A 24,967-nucleotide genomic window follows, 5' to 3' on the forward strand; every position below is an offset into this window, starting at 1 on the left:
TCATGTTAATACTTAAAAACAAAAGTTTAATATCGAAAATTAAAATGATGAAATTTTATATTATAAATACTAAAATTATAACAATAAATATTATACAAATTACCAATGTATTCAATATATATAATATTTATGACTTTTTATGATATCTTTGTAATATTGTAACATTTATGCAAAAATTATTATTTTTAAATAATTTATAAACTTTTTATTTTACACCTAATTTTGTGCTGATTGAAAAGGTTAAAAATTTCAATTTAGTTAAATTAGTTTAATACTTTGATTTCATAAATTAAAAGAATTATAACTTCTAAACTTTTTGTGAATCATAATAGTTGCGAGTTGTGTTCAAATTTAACCAAAATAGTTTTAAAATAACAATATTAAATAAGATTATGTTTGTGAAAAAAGCATAAGAAATTAAATTATGGATTTCAAGAAAAACACTTTGCACTCAATAAATAAATAAAAAAGTATTGTATGTAAAACAATTTATAATAAATATATAAAAAATTACATAAATGGTAACCTTTATATTATTTAAAATCGCATAAACGATAAGTTTTTATTAGTAAAAGTATAAAAACATTATACAAACCTTACATGGCCATTAAACTAAAAATCTTCCATAAAAATCTCTTGCAAATAGTACAAGTAAATTTAGACAACAATCATTATAGACCTTTAATCACATATTTGGAGTGAAACTGACAACAATTTAACATTGATTAATAAAAATGCTTTCACTAATTTATAAGGAAAAAAAATCGTATTTTTCGAAAAGATTCACAACAGAAACAACACTCATTCACTCAGTCACTAGAAGAAGCGTTGATCCTATCTATATTATAGTTCTATGGAATTTCACCAGTAAATTGATAAAAAGCAAGAGCAAAGAGAAACAACAAAAAGTTTTATTATACAATGAAGATCTATAATGAAGATTGTCATCATTCTTGACATTAGTTCAACAAACAATGATAAATGTAAGACACATAAAGCCAAGTTTCCAACCTAAAGAACAAATCCTGTTTATATTAGACATTGTGTAGCATTTCATCACTAATTAAGCATGTGAAAAGAACACTGATACAAAACTGAAAGTTGAAAGAAAGAAAGAAAAGATTAGACTTGAGCAGTGCCTTCAGTGAATTTTGGATCCTCACATCTATACCTTCCATCTGGTCCAATTCCAAAGCCTTTTGGATCAGCAAACACATTCTCCAGAAGCTGACTACGGGGTGGAAGAGGGCTGTTGTCTGCAAACTCAACTGCATCATCAAGAATCTCATCGATTTTCTTCTCTATGGCCTTCAATTCTTGCTCACTGGCTAAATTGTTCTCAAAAAGGTATTGTTTCAGTGCAGTGATGGGGTCCCTACCAGCATAGTGTTCCTTCTCAGCTGCCAGAGCACAAGAATTTATGATTAGTAACTATTATGACTTATGAGCAAGATACACAAACAAAAGACTTTATCAAAGCTTACTCAAACTCATCAAGAAATAAAAATGTATTCACCTAACTACTTGCGGTGGGTTACTACGCATATGTAAGTAGAAAACATAGTTATTATTTATGAGAACATCTTAAAAGGATACCCATTTACCATGCTAGAATAACTAAGCCTAAAACCATCATATTTCAGTGTAATTTGAATGACATTAAGGTAGAAAATAGACAGCAAAAACAACTGAAGCCAAACTATCAGACGACAACTTCATCTGTTAGAGGACCAGATTGTTGTCATCTAACAGATTGAGGTGCCGTCCGACAGGATGTTATAGTCTGATGAAGTTCGTCAATCAGAATATGCATACCCTTACACGAATTGGTTCAATATTCACACAAGTATTTTTCTTTAAATCAAGACCATTTTAATAATTCTGTGTAAACTCTCAGTCAGGTTAATAACACTTCTTCTCTATTCTACTACCATTGGCTTTAAATCTGTTAGTTTTTCTTTCAATTATAATATGTACCTAAGAAATAGAAATGTATTGTGTGAGCCAAGCTTAAACAAATTTGAAAATGCTATTCCAAATGTGAGAAAAATAACTAAAGTTTGACAAATTGGTTGTTTAGGCCATATTTCTCTTCACTGAGTATGATACCTCTTCACACTGTTAACAAAATTTAGAATGCATGACCTCCTCCATCAATTAATATCACTCATCTAAGACCAAGTTAAGCAAACTATATGGCAAAGTAAATTTGTAATGATTATACAAAGTGCACTGAAGATAAATACCACATGAAGTGCAAAGGAACATCAACATACACACTTCAAAATTAAGAACTACGAAGAGAAGAAATTATCCAAGTAAATGCTCACCAGGGTCACGAAGCTCATCAGGGTCAGCCAATGAATGTCCTCTAAATCTATAGGTTTCACATTCCACTAGGGTTGGTCCCTCTCCCCTTCTAGCCCTTTCAATTGCCTCCTTTGCCACCTCTCTGACCTTCAAAACATCCATCCCATCAACATGAATCCCTGGCATTCCAAACGCTGGTCCTTTCTTCCATATCTGAGGATCTGAAGTTGCTCTGAGATGTGACATTCCAATAGCCCACAAATTATTCTCCACCACAAACACAATTGGCAATTTCCACAGAGCTGCCATGTTCAGGCATTCATAGAATTGGCCATTGTTACAAGTCCCATCTCCGAAAAAAGCCAATGTCACCTGATCAGCATCTGCCTCATTCAACACCTCCTTTCTGTATTTGCTCGAAAATGCAGCCCCAGTGGCCACTGGAATTCCTTCACCAATGAATGCAAAACCGCCAAGCATGTTGTGCTCTTTTGAGAACATATGCATTGAACCGCCCTGGCCTCGGCAGCATCCTGTTGCCTTTCCAAACAGTTCACTCATTACGGCTCGAGAGGAGACCCCCTTACTCAATGCATGAACATGATCTCTGTAGGTGCTCACTACATAATCCTCCTTCTTCAGAAGCTTGATGAACCCAGTTGACACAGCCTCTTGGCCATTGTACAAGTGAACAAAACCAAACATTTTGCCCCTATAATACATCTCAGCACATTTGTCCTCGAAGAACCTCCCTAGTATCATGTCTTCATACAGCTCCAACCCTTCCTCTTTAGTAATAAGCTGCACTCACAAATCCAGACAAAAGCAATAATCTCAAAACACTAACTCCCAAACAAAAAATTTCCGAACTTACATATTTTAGCAGTAGCACAACACCAACAATTTTCATTCATCTGAACTTCTGAAGCCAGTTAGACAATTAATACACAACTAAAACCCACATAAAATAGGACAAAACTTAACCGCATCGCGATTCCATAGATGATTTTTTTGGTTGCTTTTCAATCATATTTTCACGTAGCTAATTCACGTAACAAAAGTTTCCATTAAAGGTAAAAGAACACGGACTACTTTATTAATTGAGGTGAAACTCCAATTCTCATTGAAGAACAATACCAAGTACACTTGTAGAAATGCATCTAAGTTTTTGTGCCGTAAAATATAAATATATAACCACAGTCTGTCGAACCACACATCTGAAAACAGCAACCCAATTGATAAATTAATAACAAGAAACATTGGCATTTGAATCAAGCAGCTCATAAGCAAACCGGATCCAATTCCAGTGAACTCAATTGAATGAAAAAATTGAGATTTCCAACCCAAACGAACTGTTAAGTAACAAAGTATTGTAAAAAGAATAAACAGCAACCCAAATAATAACTTATATGAAAAAAAATTAACATTTGAATCAGCCAGCTCAAAAATTAAACTGGGTCCAACTCGAATGAGCTAAATTGAGTAAAAAACGGAACTTTTTTTATTTTCACCAAACCCATGTCAGAGAACCAATACCCATCCACGAAAGCAGGAATTTTTCAATGAAGAAAGAAGGAGAAAGGGTCACCAGATTGGAGGTTTGCTGGAGAAGAACATCAGCAACAGGGGTAGAAGCACGAGCCTGAGCACGAGGTTTGGCAAGAGCAGTGAAGCGAAGAAGCTTGCGAGTGGATCCAAGAAAAGAGGAAGAAGGGTTGGTTTTGGAGTGATCGAAGGAGAAAGAGAGAGGCTTGTCATTGGATCTGGGGGTGGTGGAATTGAGAGGAAGAGGAGAGGGTGCGAACTTGGTTGCAGTGAAAGACATTTTGGTCTCCCTGCAACAAAACGCCAAATGGAATCAGTGTGACAAATTGAGGCGAAAAAGAAGCAAAAAAGTGGGCTTTATTATAGAAGAGAAGAGAAGTAGGAGAAACAAGGAAGTAAGTAACAGGGGCGGAGGTAACGAGGGAGTGAGACTTGGAGATAACCGTCTTTAAGGTTGGGTTGAGTGACACTTTCTTTATGTCTATGTATGTTGTTGTCTACTCTAATTGCAAACAAACATTAATGAATACCACAAAATCCAACCAACTTTTCCTACATTCACAAATTTAAGCTTCCTTTTTTTAATGAGTTTTATGGTCATCTTGAACAAGATGTTTGGTTGTGAAGATGGGAGGGATGTGAGGAAAAAACTAAAATGGCACATGGGTCGGAGAACAAAAGAACAAAACTTTAAAAATTGTAGTTATTTTTTATATTTTTAAGTCACTTTTTCTCTAGACCTTTTCATCCAAACATCTTCAATTGTTCTTATATTTGTCATTGATTTTTACCTAATTATTTCTTCTCATTTACACAGTTAAAAAAATAATCCTACAAAATAAAAGTTGTTGTAATGTAAACTAAAAGAAACAAATTTACACCATAAATAAAACGTGTTAAGAAGTATTCAAGAAATTTATAGGTTATTTATCTCTTACCCCACACTAAATATTGTTTAAATCCTTTTATTTAAATTGAAAACAATCTATATATATATATATATATAATATATATAATATATATATATAATCACTCTTTTGTAAGACAAATTTATTCTCCAATAAATATATTACTATTATGAAAAAAAGAATGCGTATGGATAAATTAAACAAGAAAAAATAATGTTAAGTTGAGAGCATCCATAAATTTGTATTTTTCTAAAAACGAAAAATTAAAATAGTAATATCTATTAAAAACTTAACTTACAAAAAAGTTTGGTCCAAGGGAGATTTCACGTAAGAATCGTGGATTCTAATAATTATGATGTCTAAGAATAGTTAAATATGTTTGACTTATTTAAATTCTTTTTAGAAATATTTATACAATTATTTTTTTGGAATTAACAAGTATATGATATTTTCATTAGAAATATTAATTATTTGTTATAAAAAATAAAGTAATATAGTATATTTTTATCGTAATGAAACATTTATTTTCAATTCAAAATTTATATGTTTGAACTTGTAACATGTTTTAATAGTATAAAACAGGATGTAATCCTATAACTAGGAAACCAACAAATGATGGGTTATTTTTGGGGTGCATTTAAAATATAAAACATACACGAAATCACTTCTCTTCTAGAAGAAAGCAAATAATTTCTGTGTCAAAAAAAAAAGTACAATAGAGGTTTCATATTCAATATTAATATAATTAAGTTATAAAATAAAAAATAGAAGATAAATTTCAATCTATAAATTTAATTTTGAAATGTTACATAAGATATAAAAAGGTTACATTATATATAAATTTAAGGATTAACTATGTTTTTACTTAATTTACTTTTAGTCAAAAATAATTTTTTAAAATTTTGGATTAATTTAGTCTTCTTTTAAACAATATAAATTTAGTATTTTTAACCAAATGTTATTAAATTTATTTAATATTTCAAACATTTTCTTAATTAATATTAAATAAAAATATATTAAATAGTATAAATAATTCAAATACTAAAAAGTATTTAAATTTTAGATAAATCAAACAAAATTTAGTTAAAAAACTAAATCTACGTACTTTTAAAATTGAAAGATTAATTGAAAAAAAATATTTTTAATTTTTACTAAAACTTAAGGAAAAAATATATATTTAACTTTAAATTTAATTATTAAAATACTATTTAAAGTGTATTATAATCATATCAGTTAAAATTTGTGTGTCAGATTACATTAGTATTATTTTCATTAAATTTTATTTAGATAATATTATTTGATAAATTGTTGTTTTTTAGTATTATTTATTTTAAATTCTGTAATTTTTTATAGTTTTTTAAAACATATAAATTAAGAATTTCTTTTTCGATATATTTAGTAATAATTTTAAATAACTTAGGAGGTGAGACAATGTGTAACTTAAATAAACATTCCTCTATTCGGTGAAAAAAATACAAACAATACTCAAATATAAAAATATTAAAATAATAATATGAATAAAGTAGAATATAATATTATATATATATATATATATATATATATATATGAAATTGTAAATTTTATTTAACAAGTTAGTTTATAAAATTCTGTTAAATATAAATTTATTACGATATAGTTAATTTTTCTCAAATAGATATAAATATCTCGAAACTGACCATAATAAATTATTTATAGTCGTGTAAAGTGATTTTCTTTATGACTTTTGCTTTAATATATAATTAAGAATGGTATAATAAGATTTACATTTTAATAATATTTTATTTATATTTAACTTTTAAAATAACTTTTATTGTTATGATTAAAAGTTTATTTCAGACTCATTGATATCATATTACCATTAGTGATACCCTAGGAGCTAACATGGAAATCTTATGGTAATAATCGAAAAGGTTTTGCATTATTTATTATTATTATTATTATTTATTATTTTAATTGAAATGATTGTTGAAATAAGGATGAACGATGAGTAGGAGAGAGAATATTGGAAATGGTAGTGAATAATAGTTACAAGAAAGTATGAAGACATTGAATGAAAATGTGAACCTTATTTATATGGCCACGTGGCAAAGCATTTATGAAAATAGTCCAAAGTCTTTTTCATCATCTTCACAATACTTATCCATACGTATATTTTTTTTTTCTTCCTTTTCTTTTCTATGGAAATGGATTTTTAGGATTGATTTTCTTTACTTCAGTTACTAATATTAAAATAAGATGACATGCAATGTTTTAGTTTGTTATTGTTATCTATTTATAGTATAAAGCAAAAATCCGTAAACAGATGTTATTTCTTAACAGTTTTTATTACGAATTTGAATGGTAAGTGTTTTGGTGAAAATGTATTTTAAATATCATAAACCAAAATTTAAATATGATTGTAAGTTTTTTCCTATTTAGATTAGTAATGTTTCATAATTTTTGATTTTTCTTTGAGATTTTATAAATTTAAAGAATATATTATTTCGATAAAAATTCTGTAAGTAAAATTTAATCACTTTTATTGTTTTGTAATTTGAGATCAATAAGAAAACTTTTAGAATTTTGAAGAAAGGACTAGATTTGACTTAAATAATAGAAGAATTATAAAAAATAAGAAATATTAATTAGAGTGAATTAGTCATAAAGTATTGCACAAAAAGTTATTGCAATGAAAAAGAAATTGAATGATCAAATAATAAAATAATTTGAAAATAAATGAATAAGATAACTAGATCTAAGTTCATAAAGTATAAAGTATAGTAAAGTGAAAATAATTAAAAGGAAAGTAAAGTGTATAACGATTTGAAAACATTAACACAAATTAAAAAAAAGAATATATATATATATATATATATATTATATATATATATATATTATATGGTTTCATTAATTATTGTAGTATTACAAAAATTAACTATATTTGTGAAATATATTTTTTATTGAATATAATTTTGAACGTTTTATTTTTATCATAATTATTTAGTATTACACGAGTTTTTTTAACAATGATACTTGTTCCTACAATTTCATATTACTTGAACGATTTGGTATATTTGTCGATATGACAACTAATAATTACACATGAATCTTATTCATTAAAAGATATTCAACCAATAGAATATCCACTCATGCATATCAAAGGACTCATGTTATGTACGTCCTACCAGATACAAACATCTGATCCAATCTAATATATGAATTTACAAGCGAACTCATGAATCATAAAATTATGACAAGTTCATCACAACCTAAATCACACATCTACATGTGTCATAGTATATGAGAACCCTCCCTGAATTTCTTACCACTTGATATCTTAACATACGTGACTTAAACATCAATAAAGCTAAGAGATCTTTGTTGAAATAAGAGTAAGTTCATCATAATCCAAGCCGCATATTTACACATGTTATAGTATGTGATAACTCCTACCCAAATTTCTTACTAGTTGATATCTCAATATGTGACTTAAACCATCCGCAAAGCTAAGAGATCTATATTACAACATATGTGAGAGTACCTAATTAATAACTAAAATAAGGATTCGAATATTATCGAGACGAATAATCTCGAATTTTTACAAATTTCATCAATCTTTACAAGCATTGTAGTACCATATAACTCTTTTAAAAATATCATATTTCAAGAATAATTTTAAAAGTATTTTAATAATACAATTTCTAAATAATTTCAATGATTAATCTAAATCATGATTTTCTCAAATATCATTATTTACTTATTTCAAATAAATTTCGGTCTCTTAACTTAAAGTGTGCATATTTAAACTTATATCAATTTCATAAAAGTATATAAAGAAACATAGATAAATTTATTCTAGTTAGTTAAATCATATTCAAAACTCAATTTAAAAAAATTCCATAATTAACATATATAATCTAGTGAGATCAACGTATCAATAAGAATATTAAATTCAAAACATATGAAACAATAATTTATTATACAAAATACAACATTCAAGTTTAAACATTAAAATTTCTTCTTAACCAACCACAATCCCTACATATCAAATAAAAAATCTAATTTCCAACTCACATGCACATATAGGTTATCTATATAATGATTTTATATAAAAAAAGTTTAAATAATTTTCCTTACATGAGATATTCAACTTCAAAATAATTTTCAAAATTGAGTAATAAAATTGTTCCAAAATTTAGGAACATAGAACAATGTTCAAACATAATAAAATTTTAGTATGTAATTAAACAAGTTAAGAAAATGACTTCTTTCAAGTGATTCTAGTGTGTTTAATGGCAAAATATATGGAAATAGAGAAAAAAATTCTTTTTCAAATATACATTTGATGTGTTGGATTAAGAGGGGAAGAAATTAAATGCATATAAAAATGAATCATTCAAATTTATTATCTAAAATTTTTAAGTTGAAAATACTTAATTAATAAAAAATTATTAAAAAAAATAGATATAGATAAATTTTAATCAATGTATAGTAATAATTTATAAAAGTAATGTTTTGACAAATTAATTAAGGGATTTAATATAATGGTCACATCGATACATTCTAAAAATTAAGAGAAACTTTATTAATTTTTTATTATTAAAGGGAGTAAATTGAAAAATAATAAATGGATAAAAAAGGTAATTAAGTATATAATATTACAATTACATGAATACTAAGAAATATCTTCAAAAAGTAGTAAATAAACTTTACATATACATATATAATAAGTATAAATTATATACGGTAATTGTATGATATTTACTATAATCGAAGAGAGAAAGAAGCATGGAAATGCTTCAAATTGTGAATCAATTTTCTAGTTATAAATCTAAGAAATGACATATTTATATCAAATTTAAATGGGTAGATAGCTCAGTGGAAAGCATTTGACTGCAGATCAAGAGGTCACCTGGTTGGGCCCTTAATTGTGTTTTACTCCCAAAACAGGAAACTTTATTTATATAGTTAAGTCCCACTTTGATATCACAAATGGGTCCATAGCTCAGTGGTAGAGCATTTGACTGCAGATCAAGAGGTCACCGGTTCGAACCCGGTTGGGCCCTTTTCTTTTTTAATTATGTTTTACCCCCCAAAAGTGAATTTTATGTGCACAAATTATTTAAGCAAGCCCCACTTTCAATCATAAATTCGGCCATTAATTGACCCCATCATATATCCTGCAAGAAAGAATTACGCAACTGGAGCATTTATGCCATTTTTTGCAAATAAAACTCCAATAACTATGAATTTATAAAAGCAAAATACAAATTCGTCAAAATATGACGTCTTTATTTTTATATTCTGTACGTTTTCTTTCATTTTACCCCACTTCGACTGATCAGCTGTTTCCCTAAGTATAACAATACTTGAACTAGTTACAATTCCTAATTACGAGTTGCTCATAATTTTGCCCCATTATATACTACAATTTCTGTGAAGAAAAGTATATACATCTCGGTACTTCCAAGAAAATATTACGCAATTGAGCATTTTAGGACATTTAGTTTAGTCAAGTGAAACTAAGGTTAAAATAACAATCATCGCCGATGCCACTCTCATCCCAACAATATGAAAACTACATGGTGCGGCAAAGAAAATGAACGATGCTTGTTTGAGAAGAGAGAGCAAGAAGACAAAGCAACCCAGCGGAAAAAAAAATGAAAAGGGAAGAGAAAAGAGGAGGATGTTTGCTCATGGTAGGATTAGAATATCTCAAACTCACTAAAATGGCTTTTCTATTTTACACGTACATACAGAAATTTGTGTATGATAACAAACAGATAGAACAGCTAGTAAAATGTACGGGGAGAATAAAATATAAAAGAATAACAATGGGTTGAGCTAGATGAAGATATCTATTGTTAGTCTGTACAGTTGTTAGTGCTTGATCTCTCTTTGTCTACAATGTTCCCTGTTTTCAAAAAAGTTAGTCACCGCTTATTTGTCTTCTCCTTGCCTGCAGACAAGTTTCCCTAGTGTCAGAATTAGGCATTACCAAAGAGAAACCATAATTTTCTTTCTTAAATAACATTACTCACCAAATATACTTGATTTTAAAGGAAACCGGATTGATGAACCCTTAACTCTTAGCTCCCGGTTTTGCTTGTTTCTACTTTGTTTCTCAATAGCAGAAGAATTATTGCTACTTTCGCCTGTCAGAAAGTTTGCAACTTTATTTACCTTTTCATGGTACACAGCAGGCGGGGCAAGCTTCAACTGAGCCAAGTTTTCTATTTGCATAAATCTCTGATTTTTCTGCAGGTTGCTCAAGATCTCAAACTGCAGAAAAAAATTCAATATAAATGTGTTGGAAGTTGTACAATATTGATGTGATTATACAAATATTTGATTACATTTACCCGTGATATCTGTTGCTGCCCATACATATTCTCTGTCAAATCACTGTCATGAGAATGGATGGTACTTCCATGGGGGTACTGGCGCCTTGATGAGAATTTGTTGACCAAGCCATTAGTTGCAATGATTGATTTGTTTCGGGACTGCTGGGATTTCTTGCCAGGCATGCATAGAGGGCATCCCGACGAAGATCCTCTGCTTGATGCCTCAATTTCCGAAACTTCACATTGGACATGAATTGCATGGCCACAGTTGAAAATCCGAATTCCAGAGCTACCAGAGTTCTTTGTAAGAAGGCAATTACAAATACAGCACACGAGACTCCTGGGGGCATATCCATGAGAGGCCCCTTTCTTGAGTAAACTCATTGTATAGAACGAGTCATCTTCTATCAACGATTTGGCAGCATCCTAAGTGCAGAAGTAGCAACATGAGAACAGAGACAGAACAATACACAAAAGCCCTTATGGATGAAGAGAAAATTTAAATTATCTTTCGCTGTCTAGAAAGAAGAAACGGTAATTTGTCAAACAATTTTATATTCTATACCGAAGTTATATTTAAATGTCTACTTAAAAAAGTTCATTTTGTTCTCAGAAATGTCACTAGTTAACACACAATACATCAAAGTAAACAATTTAGCATAGCGAATGAGATAAACAAAATGCACCAAGCAACTATTTGTCACTTGGTGGCATGCTTCAGACCCTTGCATGATAAAACTGATGTACTGGAGCAAGTTTAGGACCATATTTTATCTCCAAAAGAATTGATAACAAATACAAAAAGATTATAGAGTAAGAACTTAGCTTGAATGAATTTTGTCATGTTTCTTACAGCACTTTTTGACAAGACTATTTAAAACTTCAATAGATCAAATTTCATTGGAAACTATGAAGAATACTACACTTCATAAATCTTGACTAGTGAAACTAAAAATATAAACAGAAAAAGAAGTAACCTTACCAGAATTCTTCTTTCAAAGCCATATGTTCCCAGCATTCCCAATATTGTAAGTTTAAAATCACCAAATTCTTGACTACCATTATCAGACAGAAGCTTAGACATGATTGTTGGAAGGTGAACAAAACCAATCATTCCCTCTACAATCTCTTTAATGAACTGTGATAGCAATTTTCTCAAGATATGACCATTCCGGGACTTTGAAATTTTCCAGCTGCTTTTATAGGCGTCCTTGTCCTGTTGTGAATCTGCTGATCCAGCTAACATTCCAAAATGATTTTTACTTTCATATGCTCCTTTAACATTTGAATCGATCAATGGGTCACAAAACCTGAATTTCAATCAAAGGAAAATGGTAATTAATATAGAAGTTTTCCAAATGTCAGGAATAAAATAGAAAATCACTGTTGTACTCTTCTTTACATGGGTTAAACCATGAGGTATGCTCGTTTGGGTATACAATCATCTTAGAGATTGAGTTTGATTTTAACTCAACCCTACAAAACAAACTTGTAAAGTAAGAGTTTCTCTCTACTTATATACTATATTTTAGTCATCTCCAACACATATCCCTCCACCGAAAACTCTCAAGCAAGAAAATTGAAAAACTAGACGTCGACATTTCAGACTTTAATTGAAAACCTAATTCAATTTTACAAAATTAACTTATAAATTGCGGTTGCTCTCTATTTATAAACTAAATTTTAAACCTAACTCCAAAAAATGTGGAATATCTAACAAGGGCTATGGTCTAAAATGCAATAAAGGAGGTTGATTTAAAAAAAATGTTCTTTGTTTGCTCAACCATATTTATACAAAAGTAATATCATGATTTTTTTTTTTGTGTGGGTGGGGGGAACCTCAAGTAAGAACAAGTGAAAGGAAGGAAATTAAATTGATATTAAACTCACGAATCAAGTAATTTAAACCAATGCGCTTCTGACTCCTCAGGATTCAGACGAGGGGTGTTCCTCTGACACAGACCAATACAGGCACGCAATAGATCTTGGATGTCACTTCCCTATTAGATTAGTAACCACTAAAAGTATTAGGTCACCAAATAGATAAAAAACATACAAGCACACAAACCAAAGCATACTTCCATCTTTGGAGATTTATTAAAATGCTATAATATCAGGAATAGATAAACAAACCTCCTTTGTTCTTAAAACAGTGTCGAATACTTCCACATGTGAAGAACCAACTCTGCTACGGTTTAAAACTACAGCTTCCACAGCAGCATCAAGCTTAACGAATTTATCATTAAGATCAGAAAGTGTAATTGAAAGAGCTTTACCAACATCACCAACCCTTTCTAATAAGAACGCAGTTGCATCTATAATGCCATATTCTTGACAGAGACGTAAACAATGTTCAACTCGATAGCTATCAAACATTTCCAGAAACTTGAGAACTGAACTACCTTCGTACTGGCATAATAACTGCAAAATTAGATAATGAGAAGAATTAAAACTTAGTTCTTGCTGCAATTCCAACAATGAATTCCCTCAATACAGAAAACAATTTAAAACCAATGTAAAATGATAAATGCTATGTAAATAAATCAAAAGAAAAGAAAAGATGACAGTATGTCCAACCCCATGAGACATGAAGTTTTAAGAGATAGAAAGAAGTGACCACTAACCACACAATTTGGTGCATCCCAAAAAGAACAAAGAACACATAAAAAACACTCTGCCTAAACAGTTAGTTCTAGATGGCAAAAAGAACAAAATTAAAAAATCAAGTTAGTCCAGACATGCAAAGGCATTGGTATAAAAGCTCACCTTAAGGTAAAGCTCAATAAGATCATCAGGCACGTGAATAGGTTTTTTCCCGCATGAACTTGGGGAAATTGGATATATTCTCTAAGTAATCTCTAACTCCTTCAGAGTGATCCTTAACCTGCCTTCCATTAAGAGGATTCATAGTGTCATCCTTGCTCAAATTAGACAAATCTAGGGTGCCAAATAAGTGAAACTCAATGAGCGTCTTTAAATAAAGAAAAAGACTTCTTGGATGAGAGTGAAGTTCAGTTATGATATGGAAACTTTCTTCGCTAAAATGACTGATAACCACATGGAATGCACCCTCCCTACAAGAAATCAGATAGAGTAATTGTAAATTAAGATGATTGGTTACATAACTTGAATACAGAAATCATAATTGCCCATAACCTTTCAAAAGAATCCAACTAATTATAGGGTAAATCTAATAAGGAGGGTTACCTGCTTAGTTCAACCAATTCAGGAATTCGCAATATGACTGCTGACCGAAATGCTACATGCTCATTGTCAGTCAACTGTGATAATGTTTTATTAATAAAGGAAAAGGTATGAATAGGCTCGTCTACATCATTCATATAACTATCCAGTGCAGCCACATATTCATGTCTGAAACTATGGATCAATCCACAAACCTAAAAAAAGTGGGTAAAATTACTCAATCAGATAAAAAGTCCATACTTGGTATCACTGTGCTTCTGAAGACAGTATTGCCAAAATGAACAAGATGCATACCTGATGATATTTGGCTCTTTCACATAGATCTAGCACAAATGAAGGATCCCAGTCTGACTTAGGAAGTACTTCCAACAGTGCTAGCACTTGCTTCTCTCTGTTTTTTGGAGTTGAGCAATAAACAGAAATATCGGTAGAGGAGTGACTATCAGATGTCAAATATTCCAATATTTGACACAGTACACCCTTTGAAATTTTAGCTCTTTGGGTAGCAACATAATATGCAATGAACTCAAATAGATAACCTATGTCCTTCGAAGACCACTCTTTTATCAACCCATCTTCACCACTACTAAAGGTTGTATCTGTCTGAACAATATTCGTATCAATTATTTGAATGAGTGCATCAACTGTGTTCTGAACCAAAGCATTTTGAGTTTCAGTAGCTTTATCTTCTTTTTTTGCTTCCTCTATAGGTTTATTGGCTGAATCTGGTGAAGATGAGCAGGCATTTGGAATTTCATCTTCAATAAAAGCACATCTGAGGACATCTAAGGTAGCTTCAGTGTCTAACTTTAAAAGAAGATAAAGATTCGGGTGGGGTCCTCTGGACTCAGAATCTGAAATGGTGTGAGATTTCGAAGTACAGGAGTCCTTTAACAAAAACTGCACAAGTTCTCTTCTAAGAGAAGGTAAGCGTGTGGGAGGAATAGTTCCACGGCCTACAATCATATGCAACAATTGAATCATTATCTTGTAGTATTATTGGAATATTTTCAAACTAGAAAAAAAGGAAAAAATAAAAAGATTATAAAGTACAAGGAAGAATATTACCTGGTGGAAAGGGAAGACCTGTAAAGCAGTACTTGAGATAAACCAGCATTCTATACCTGTTAAAAGGAGAGACAGAAGGGAAAAAAAATACATATTTAGTCACTTTTAATGTGTTCAGAAAAAACTGAATTTTCTCTGGCGTAGGTGAATTGTATATTAGCTTCAGTGTTTCAGCTTCTATTGTAAGCAGTAGGTTAGTCTTTGTCATCCATAGTTCGTTATGCCAGCTAAAGTTAGTTATCCTAGCTGTCACTTCTTAGAAAGTTAGTTTTAAATTTTATTCAACCTTCCAAAACCAACTTTCAAGGTTGGGTTTGCACTCTTTATATAATATAAATTGGTCATATCTTTAAACAAGCCTTTTCCTCTCCTCTTCAGAAGCAAGCCATGCAGCTTGAATATGATTCGCATTGATTCCTTCAACACCTGACATAACAGTTGTTGGTTGCAATTGTGTGTTACAAATCAATGAAAACTAAAATGGAATCAACAAGTATAGGGCCCGACTTGTAACACAGCTTTATAAAAATTATGGTTGTCCTCCCCCTTGCCATCACTCACAAATAGCACATAAAGGAAGTTGATGATAACAATACATTTCTTAATGGTTTCTCCGAAGATGTCTACATGGCTCACTCCCTAGGTTTTGAACATGTAGATAAAACCCTTGTTTGCAAGCTGCAAAAGGCGTGGTCTTAACAGGCCCCTAGGGCCTGCCATGATAAGTTGACCAACACTTACTACGATTTGGCTTTGTTAGAAGCAATTGTGAACCTTCTCTTCTAATTCTCATTAAGGATGCCTGTTGTCTTTATACGTTGATGATAGCATCCAATACATGTTCAAGTGTCCACACTTTTAAAGCATGTATATCCAATATATCTATACGAAAAACATAAGTATATATAATATATAAACATAAAAACCTTGTCCCTTTATACACAAAAGAGGGAAATTGTTCTCTTTATGAATTATTTTTAAAATGTAATGAGATTAATAGTGTTATTCCAAAATGAAAATTGTTGAATATAGTGAAAATTATATATGGGATTAATCTCTCTTGTGTTAAATACACACATAGGGTTCTCTATTTATAATAGAAGAAATATGGGCTAAGCCCAAAATACAAATAAGAAATAATAACAAACTATCTAAAAGATAAAAGATAAAAGATATAATATATCTAACACTCCCCCTCAAGCTATGCATACAAATCGTATGTACAAAAGCTTGTTACTAATATAATCCATAACGACTTAGTGAAAATATCTACTTCTACACTCGAGTGACACCAAATTGCTAATGATTTGCAAGACGACATAAAAGACGAAATACCAACCCAAAGAAATAACAAAACACAAAAACTACGCTTCCCAATCCACGATCCTCTTACGCACACTCTGTCACACAACCACGATCAACTGATACCATGTTAGAAATGGACTTTAAGTCTAACTCAACCCCACAAAACCAGCTTGAAAAAAAACTCTAAGCTGCTGACAGAACTCAACCTCATACTGTACATTAGCTCAAGTGTTTCAGCTTCTACGGTAAGCCATAGATTATTCCAGCTGTAGTTAGTTATCTATTGTGTCATTTCAATTACAGACAGTTACAAAAGCTGCTTGTAATCTCTTTACTAAGAATAGCTCAGCCATCTGTTGAGAGATTCCTAAAATCATTAACTTAAAAACTTTCTTCTCTTTCAATTCTCAGTTTCTCTAAATTCTTCGTAGTGTATAAACTGCCACCTGTTTTCTTGTACACATTATACAGACTGCCACGGACAATTTGTAGTCAATTCAATTTTTTATTAAAATTAACGTCTAAAAATTGTCTATAAAGGCTTCATGCAAGATCAGAACTGGAGCTAAATAAGGTCAATGGACATACAGGTTGTACATAGCTAGTCTGTGTAATTATTAGGTACTGGTGAATAATGGTATTTTTTACTTTTCTTTTCTCTTTACCTTTTCCACGGGAAGTTAAAATAATGGAAGTATGTTAGAACTAGGAACGCTTTAGAGAGATTCCCATTATTTATTAGGTTACTAGCACTGCCACCATCTCCGTTTGTTCTCTTACTATAACTACACTGCTCATATAGGCATTCTTCAGAGACTTGGCATATTTTTAAACTTGAGAAGACAAACAAAATCCACAAATTTTACAAATCCATATTAGCTTTCGCCATGAGTTGGAATTCACAAATAATACATGGATATGGAGAAAGAAAAATAGGATAGTGGAATAATAAGGAGAAAGAAAACATACCCAAGTGCAGTAGCACTTTCCTTTTGGCTATTTTGTAAGACAACAAACAGCTCCTCCAGAGGAGCCCTAAAATCGTCTAATCCTTTATTGAAGACATAAACCAGGGCACTATAAAGTCCATGCTCCCGGCATAACCTGACGACCTAAATAAAGTATCAAATTAACCATTTGACAGTTGTGCCAACAATAAAAATTAAAGGCAAGAAAAAATGTATCAGAAGATCAAACAAGAACCTGATTAAAATCCAAGGATGATATATCCATATGAAGTACACATTGCTCAACCCGCTGTAACCACCCTTTGGTACTATAATACTCAACCAATTCTTGCATGATCTAGACAAAAGTGGGAAAAAACATAAAAATGAAAAAGATATTATTAGAAGTAACAATCAAGAATATAAATTTGAAAGTCAAAAAGATAATATTGATAATGTATTATCACACTATGTTAAACAAAGCTTAACATAATCCAATACCTCAGGAGGTAGAGATCCAAGCATGTCTTTCAAAATATATGGCTCCAGAAGCTCCAAAAATGTTTCTGGAAAGAATTATGAAGTATTTGTACTGTTATCCATTTGAAGTTGAAAAAGACTAAATTAATGATGTAAGAGCGTTTACACAAACTATTCATTTTTCCTGGATCAAGTAATCTCAATAAATCAATTGTGAAAAATAGAATTAGCACAATATCCATTCAACCATGCAACCATTAATCAAAGAAAAGTAAGAGAATTAAACTGTTGATGACAATGTAATAATTTTAAATGAATATTTAGTTAATTTTCTTTTCATGATTCTTTTAAGGTCTCTGTTTACTGCTGAATGTTTGGCATTTGGGAAGTGAAGGGCCAATAAGAGCATAAGATCAATGTTGCAAAGAAGAGAATGTATTAGCTATGATAACGATTAAATGTATCAAAGAGAAAGTAAGAGTAACACAGGTTGAACCATTGAGAATATATGTAGAATTGCATCTAATATGGTTTGGCCAAGTAAGAAAAAGATAAATAGAAGCCCCAAATAAGAACGTTAACCAGATAGAGCAAGGATGGACTAAGTGCTAGAGGTATTGATAAATATAATACTTTTATAATGGTTGTACTTTGAGGATATGGTTTTCAACAAAATATTTTATGTCAAGTGGTATCGAATATTTTACTGAGATATCATTAATTAACTCACAAAGATACACTAGTTGCCAGAGGAAGAATATTATACAAAAAAATAAATACTTTCTGTGCTTACTTGTTTTAAAATACAGAGCATTTATTTCAATCATGGAGAGAGGAAATTTAGAACATCCAAATATTAGAAGATGTTTCATGGTTACTCTTTTGTTTTGGTTTGTAAAGAATGAACTTCTATCAACATTAAATTACAAATTTACAATGAATTAGTTTTTTGTCTTTTCTCTCTGCTGCACCCCTTCCTTAAGAGGAATCCCTTGTCAATTTAAAAAATCATTGAGTTATGAAATTAAAATAAATTGTTAACCAAAAGAAATAATTGAAGATGGTGCTGAAAAGGATCAAAACAAGAAGTGAAATGAAAAGAGACGCTCTCTTAATAATAAACTACTACAAAATGCTAAGACAACATGTTACCTCGTTGTTGAACACCCACGAACTTGGAGAAAATTTCATCAAAAAGAATGTCCATCCGTTTGATATGACAACAAAATTCAACAGCAACCCCACCAACACGGTTGTATTGCTCCTTTATCTCACAATGTACTGAATTGCTTCTACTATTTGAATTATTGGATGGGTCCACTTTACCTATTTGGTTGCAGAATGCCACTGAAATGTAGGAGAACACTTCATCAACATATGATGTAAGCAACTCCACCAAGAAGGGCATTATGGCCTCATGTACGGCATCCAAGGTTCTAGGAAGATCAATAACACCATGAGCATGGCCATCATAAAGAGTCATTGCCATGTTCAAGGCACCCATCCAGTCACCTGCTTTCCGCAAAACAGAAATACGCTCTTTCCAAGGTAGAAGACGAGAAATGAGAAGATGTGTTGGACCAAGTACATAAACAGAAGCTCCTCTTACAGCAACAGAGTTATGATAAGCTTTCTCAGGATTTCCGAATACATTGATGAAGTGAGTATGATAAGAGACTAGATCATCTCCTCCAATACCATCTATGGCAATACTTGTTTGGTGAATCACAGTTCCATCCTTGGAAAATAAATACAGTTGTCCACTTGAAGTTTGAACTTCCAGCATCTGAGCAAGAAAATATCTTTTTAACTACCCTTATAGCAAACAAGCAACGAAATACAACAGGAAGTGTAAAAGGATAAAAGTCGTACACACCCACACAAAAAAAAAAAGTGGCCATACATCTAGCTAATCCAGGGACAAAAGATTATATAATACCTGATCATCCAACCACGCTAGACCTATAGCCGCACCTTCGAGAGACCAATTTCCATATACTTTTAGTTCTGATTTCACTAACTTTGCAACCAGAACCTTACGTTCCCAAGCAATTGCAAGCAATGAAACTCTTTCACTAGCTTCTGCAGACATATTTTCTACAAGAGCAAGAAATATTTAGAAATAAGTCAACATCAATTATAATTTGTGATAAAATGAATCGGTACCAGTAGAACTATGTGTTTGTGTCATGTATTTCCATGCAGTATACGGCATAGACCCCTCCCGAACCCCATCTGGCCTAGAGAGTTGAGCATAGACTTGCAATGTAGGGCTCAGCCGTACCTATAACAAAGAAGTCTCAACAAAGCTGAATGAAAAATTATGGCACAAAGGCACATTGGAACCAGCAACCAGCACAAACATCAGATTTCCATACCACCAATGCAGTTTGATGAGTTACAAATACAACCACACCTTCTTCCAACAAAGAAGAGGATTCGTTGAAGAGTTTCCAACCTGCATCTCCGCCAACAACACCCATCATGCTGCTTATACTGCTGGCTGGGGTTGAGGTGTTTCCCTGAGAAAAAGGCGAAGCACTTCCGCTGAAGTCATCGAAAAGGAGTGGTGAAGCTGAAAGCACCAAGCCTGTACTTTGTCCATCAAGAAGACACTACAAGATTAACCCAAGTTCAACAAAGGACAAATGTGAGATGCTTGGATATTAAATGAACCCATAGGTCCCCTTTATACCATAACGCTAGACTCAGCCCATTGCACATTAATGAAAAATGTTATATACCTGAGTTTTGATGGAGAATCTACTAAACAAAGGAACAACCGAGATAATGTGCAAGAGAACCAGACCCTTACAATCACCAGTAACTGCTTTAAATTGACGAGTATTCTGAGGATCTTGACCTAGAAATAAGGTATGTACTACTGGTGCTGTATGCTCACCACTAATAACTTTTGCTACAACCCCTTTCTGTACATCCCACAGGATAAGATGACCATCACCATAACCAGCTAAAAGAAGGTCTCCTTGTTGATTGAAAGACATAGATGTCACTGGAGCACGCAACCGATCACCTTGCATAGCAAGCATCAACATCTAACAAGAAAACAGCATATATTGATAAATGATGTTAGAGCTGATAACAAAACTCAGTCACATAAATGCTTGAAATTATAAGTGTCGGCATTACTGTTTTGTGCGTTGTCTAGTAAGCATTTAAAGAGTGTCTTAATACTAATCCATTAATAATGTGTGCATGTGTGTTGGGGAGGCAGGTTTTTTCTTGTGAGGTAGTTTAATCCCTTATTTTTATAAAAATCAAAAACAAAAAAGTTGTTTGCATTTTCATATTTTTTTTCTCATTCCTCAGATATTTCAAGCCAATCTGATAAAATATGCTTTTACTGTGAAATCTAAAAGAAAAACTTATCAAGTTAAAAGATAGCATTAAACATAATATTACTATTTAAAAGTCATATTAGTTGGTACTCCTGACAGGCCTTAACTGCAGCCTCATTGGTCTGCCTTCATTGTAGCCTCCAGCACCTTATAATCATATTACTAGGAATGAGGGGATATGTTTTGTCCTACATTGCCTTAGCGACATGACCTAACTAATGCTTATAAGGCTCCTCACCTTGTAAGTTTGTTTGGAGCTGAATTAAGCCTAAGTCTAAATTTGAAGATCAATCAAGATCTATCATAAATCCATCGTTGGGTAACTTGCATTGTCCACACTCCCAGCCCGTAGCCATCGGCACGAGGGGTTGTGTTGGAAAGCCACCTCAATTGCATCCTCTTTGGTTTGCCTATTGCTGCCTCTTTCATTGTACCAGGCAGTGTTATCAATCATAGATGGCAGAAAATGGCGGAAAGCAATAATTCACTACACCATATAATAGATAGGGTTGCAGGTAAATAGCAAAAGGCACATAGCCGTTGAAATATGACATATATGTTTGTTAAATATAAGTTATATGCAAGTAGCACAAAAATTGGCACAATATTAACGCAAAAGTTCAATTGGCTTAAGACTCGCTAAAAATGACAACAGAATGTAGGTTGCATGACGCAACTGACACCAACAACGACCACAGAAGCGGACAGAATCAAGACTGCAAATCCATGAATTTTATAGTGGCTATTTAACAACACTGGTAAAAGGTGTGAAGGTGTAATTAGTCTCACTGATTCTGTGAACTTAAATTAAGCACTAAACCCAAATTTTAAGAATTGCATTATTTTTATTGTTTAATATATCAGACTAGGTATAGGTTTGTGGGCAAGGATGTAAATTAAATTTCCATAATTCATTAAGCATTGAACTTGAGCTAGATCAAAAGAGTTTGATTGAATCGGAAGCAACCTTTCCATCAGAACTATCAGCATGATGAATGGAATATTTACTGGGAAAGACAACAATGAGCCCTTTTGACATTCCTACTGCAATATAATTAGCATGAACTGCCACGGCTCGGGCAGAACCTTGCTCACGCCTGAATGTTTGGGACGAAATCGCCCTGGTGACTGCATTATCAGCATCAACATCAAAGTATCCCAACGTCGTGGACCCTCTTCGAACGCCCTCGAGTCTCATTGGCTGGGCAGCAGCACCCTCTTCCAAATGCAAACCAGTTGAAGCTCGCTTTTTCTCCAATTTTTCAGCCAATTCAAGTGGTTTCATTGAAAATTCTCGTTTCTTCTCTGCTCTCTTAGAAGCCCTTCTGCTTTCCAATTCCTCAAGCCTCTCTTCCACTAGCTCTGAAACATCACCCAATGAACTACCATCGTCACTACCGCCACCACTCAGCTCATTTTTAACATGATCCACAGAGCTTTCACCATTATCCACCGTTTCTTCTGTTTCCACAGCTGAATCCATAGCTGTGATTCTCTTTTCAGAACCATCATTCCCATCCAAGTCACGATCATTATTATCTTCATCAAACGTTGAAGAATTCATATCCTTCCCATGGTAACCGTCAACCTCATCTAAATTCCTATTCTCCTCACTCACTATAGAAGAATCATTATAATTGCCATTTCCATCATCATCGCCATCCCTACTGTCATTATCAGTATCAATATGCACCTGATTGTCAGCGGCACTACCAGCCTTCAAATCAATGGCAATATCTGCATCACTCTCAACATGCTCGCCGTTAACAGAAGCACTTTCACTAGACTGAGTCTCGATTCTCTGCGGCACAGGATCGTATTTCTCACTAAGCTCGCCCAATTCGCCTTTAGAAGAAACATCGGAATAATCGTCGCTAGCGGCAGCGGTCGAACTCAACTCAGTGCTGATCGCAGCCGCAGATTTCCTCCTGGAAATGATCGCCGCCGCGTGCGGCGTAGGAACGGATCGAGACGCCGCAGCAGCAGCCGCGAGGGCGGCGCCCGGCTTCGCATTGGACCGCACGCCCTGTAGTAGAGAAGAGAACGGACGCGAAACGCGTGTGCGGTCGGAGAATTCGGCTGGTTTGAGCCGAGAAATTGAATCGAGTGCGGGTTGGAGTGGTTTTGGTTGAAGAGTGGGGTTTTGAGGATGGGAATTGGTGAGTGGAGAGAGAGAGTGAGAGGGAGAGGAAGGGGGAGAGCTTGAGGAAGAAGAAGTGTCACAGTCGTTGAGAATTTCATCGATGGTGCGGTGGGGAGCATCGTCGTCGGCGTCGGAGGAAGAAGCGGAGGAGGAGGCAGAGTTAAGGAGTGAACGGACGTCGGGCTCCATGGTGTGTGCCCAACGACGATACGCACAAGTCTTTTGTTCTTTTATTATTTTAACTCAAATATTCAATTTAACAAAGAAAACAAAAAGAGTGATTTTTCCTACACCTCACTGCCTTCATCCTGCACCCCCAATTTTACCTTTTTACCCTTTATTAACAAAAAGTTAAAAATTAATACCGCATTTCGAAGTGCGTTTTAATTAATTTTTTTCTAACCGCACTTCGAAGTGCGTTTCCTATAATTAATTGTTTCTTTCCTAACTGCACTTCGAAGTGCGTTTCCTATTTTAATTAATTGTTTCTTTCCTAACCGCACTTCGAAGTGCGTTTCCTATCTATTTAATTGTTTCTTAACCGCACTTCGAAGTGCGTTTCCTATTTTAATTAATTGTTTCCTAACCGCACTTCGAAGTGCGTTTTAATTAATTGTTGCACTTTAAATCCAAAATAATATTTAACATTACATATAATAATTATTATTTAATTCAATAAACAATTTAATAATTATTTCAATTTCATAAAAAATTAAAAAACTTAAATAAAATTAAATACATAATAAATAATATATTAAGAAAATAATAATACGTTGTAAAATAACAAATTCAACAAAATTTAACAAACAAATAAAATAACTCAAAATATATTAAAACAAAACATTTTATTTAACAACTAACATAAAAAATTAAATTTATTATACTAACCTAATAAAAATAAAACCTAATAAAATAAATATATACTAACCTAATAAAAAAATTAAAAAACTAAACCCTAAAAATCTAACGCACTTCGAAGTGCGGTTTGTCTCAGCCGCAGATCGAAATGCGGTGGGTTTGTGCTTTTCGCTTTTGGAGGTGCAGGAGGAAGTTGCCGCAGTTCGAAATGCGGTGTGCAGGAGGAAATTGCCGCAGTTCGAAATGCAGTTTCTCTGTGAAGGGTATCATTGGAATTGAAATATGTTTTGGAGGTGCAGGAGGAAGACCGTGAGGTACAGGAAGAATCACTCAAACAAAAAAAAGTCATATAGTTTTAGCTTTAAACTTTTTTAAATAGTATTTATTAAAAAAATAATAGTTACATGATTTATCCTTAACTTTTCATTATCCTATCATACAATTTTTTTATATACTTTATTAATTTATCAATTCATTATATCTTTAGTAAGACATATTAAAAAATAATATATATAAT

The 24,967-nt window shown here is 32.4% G+C and overlaps 2 protein-coding genes and 1 non-coding gene across 3 annotated transcripts; 1 reads left to right on the forward strand and 2 right to left on the reverse strand.

The window, feature by feature from the left end:
• Positions 1-895: 895 nt before the first annotated feature.
• LOC124841215 (pyruvate dehydrogenase E1 component subunit alpha-3, chloroplastic-like) lies at positions 896-4,292 on the reverse strand. The gene is made up of 3 exons (XM_088094800.1): positions 3,899-4,292; positions 2,331-3,111; positions 896-1,400 (listed from the first exon to the last, which is right to left on the reverse strand). The coding sequence occupies exons 1-3, from the start codon at positions 4,133-4,135 to the stop codon at positions 1,123-1,125; spliced, it is 1,296 nt and encodes a 431-aa protein (XP_087950926.1). The 5' UTR covers positions 4,136-4,292; the 3' UTR covers positions 896-1,122.
• Positions 4,293-9,736: 5,444 nt separating this feature from the next.
• TRNAC-GCA (transfer RNA cysteine (anticodon GCA)) lies at positions 9,737-9,808 on the forward strand. Its single transcript has one exon. It is a non-coding gene; the product is annotated as a tRNA-Cys (tRNA).
• A 639-nt stretch (positions 9,809-10,447) lies between these two features.
• LOC124841213 (uncharacterized) lies at positions 10,448-23,810 on the reverse strand. Its single transcript, XM_047317448.2, is given in 20 exon segments — positions 10,448-10,701; positions 10,784-11,024; positions 11,105-11,512; positions 12,069-12,396; positions 12,977-13,086; positions 13,220-13,507; positions 13,853-13,897; positions 13,899-14,160; positions 14,294-14,484; positions 14,585-15,246; positions 15,359-15,414; positions 17,633-17,775; positions 17,867-17,968; positions 18,112-18,176; positions 19,243-19,876; positions 20,030-20,187; positions 20,257-20,374; positions 20,469-20,705; positions 20,835-21,146; positions 22,417-23,810. Coding segments are annotated over 20 exon segments (5,751 nt in total). The 5' UTR covers positions 23,782-23,810; the 3' UTR covers positions 10,448-10,675.
• Between the last annotated feature and the right edge of the window lie 1,157 nt (positions 23,811-24,967).

Source organism: Vigna umbellata, chromosome 7, assembly GCF_029865625.1.
Source record: "Vigna umbellata cultivar VRB3 chromosome 7, Vumbellata_1.0, whole genome shotgun sequence".
In the NCBI taxonomy this organism is placed as follows: domain Eukaryota; kingdom Viridiplantae; phylum Streptophyta; class Magnoliopsida; order Fabales; family Fabaceae; genus Vigna; species Vigna umbellata.

Coding starts and splice junctions, on each gene's coding strand:
- LOC124841215 (XM_088094800.1), bottom strand. CDS start 4,135: ATGTCTTTCACTGCAACCAAGTTCGCACCCTCTCCTCTTCCTCTCAAT. Junction 3,112..3,898: donor TCCAGCAAACCTCCAATCTG/GTGACCCTTTCT, acceptor TTGTGAGTGCAG/CTTATTACTAAAGAGGAAGG. Junction 1,401..2,330: donor TGATGAGCTTCGTGACCCTG/GTGAGCATTTAC, acceptor GTGCTCTGGCAG/CTGAGAAGGAACACTATGCT.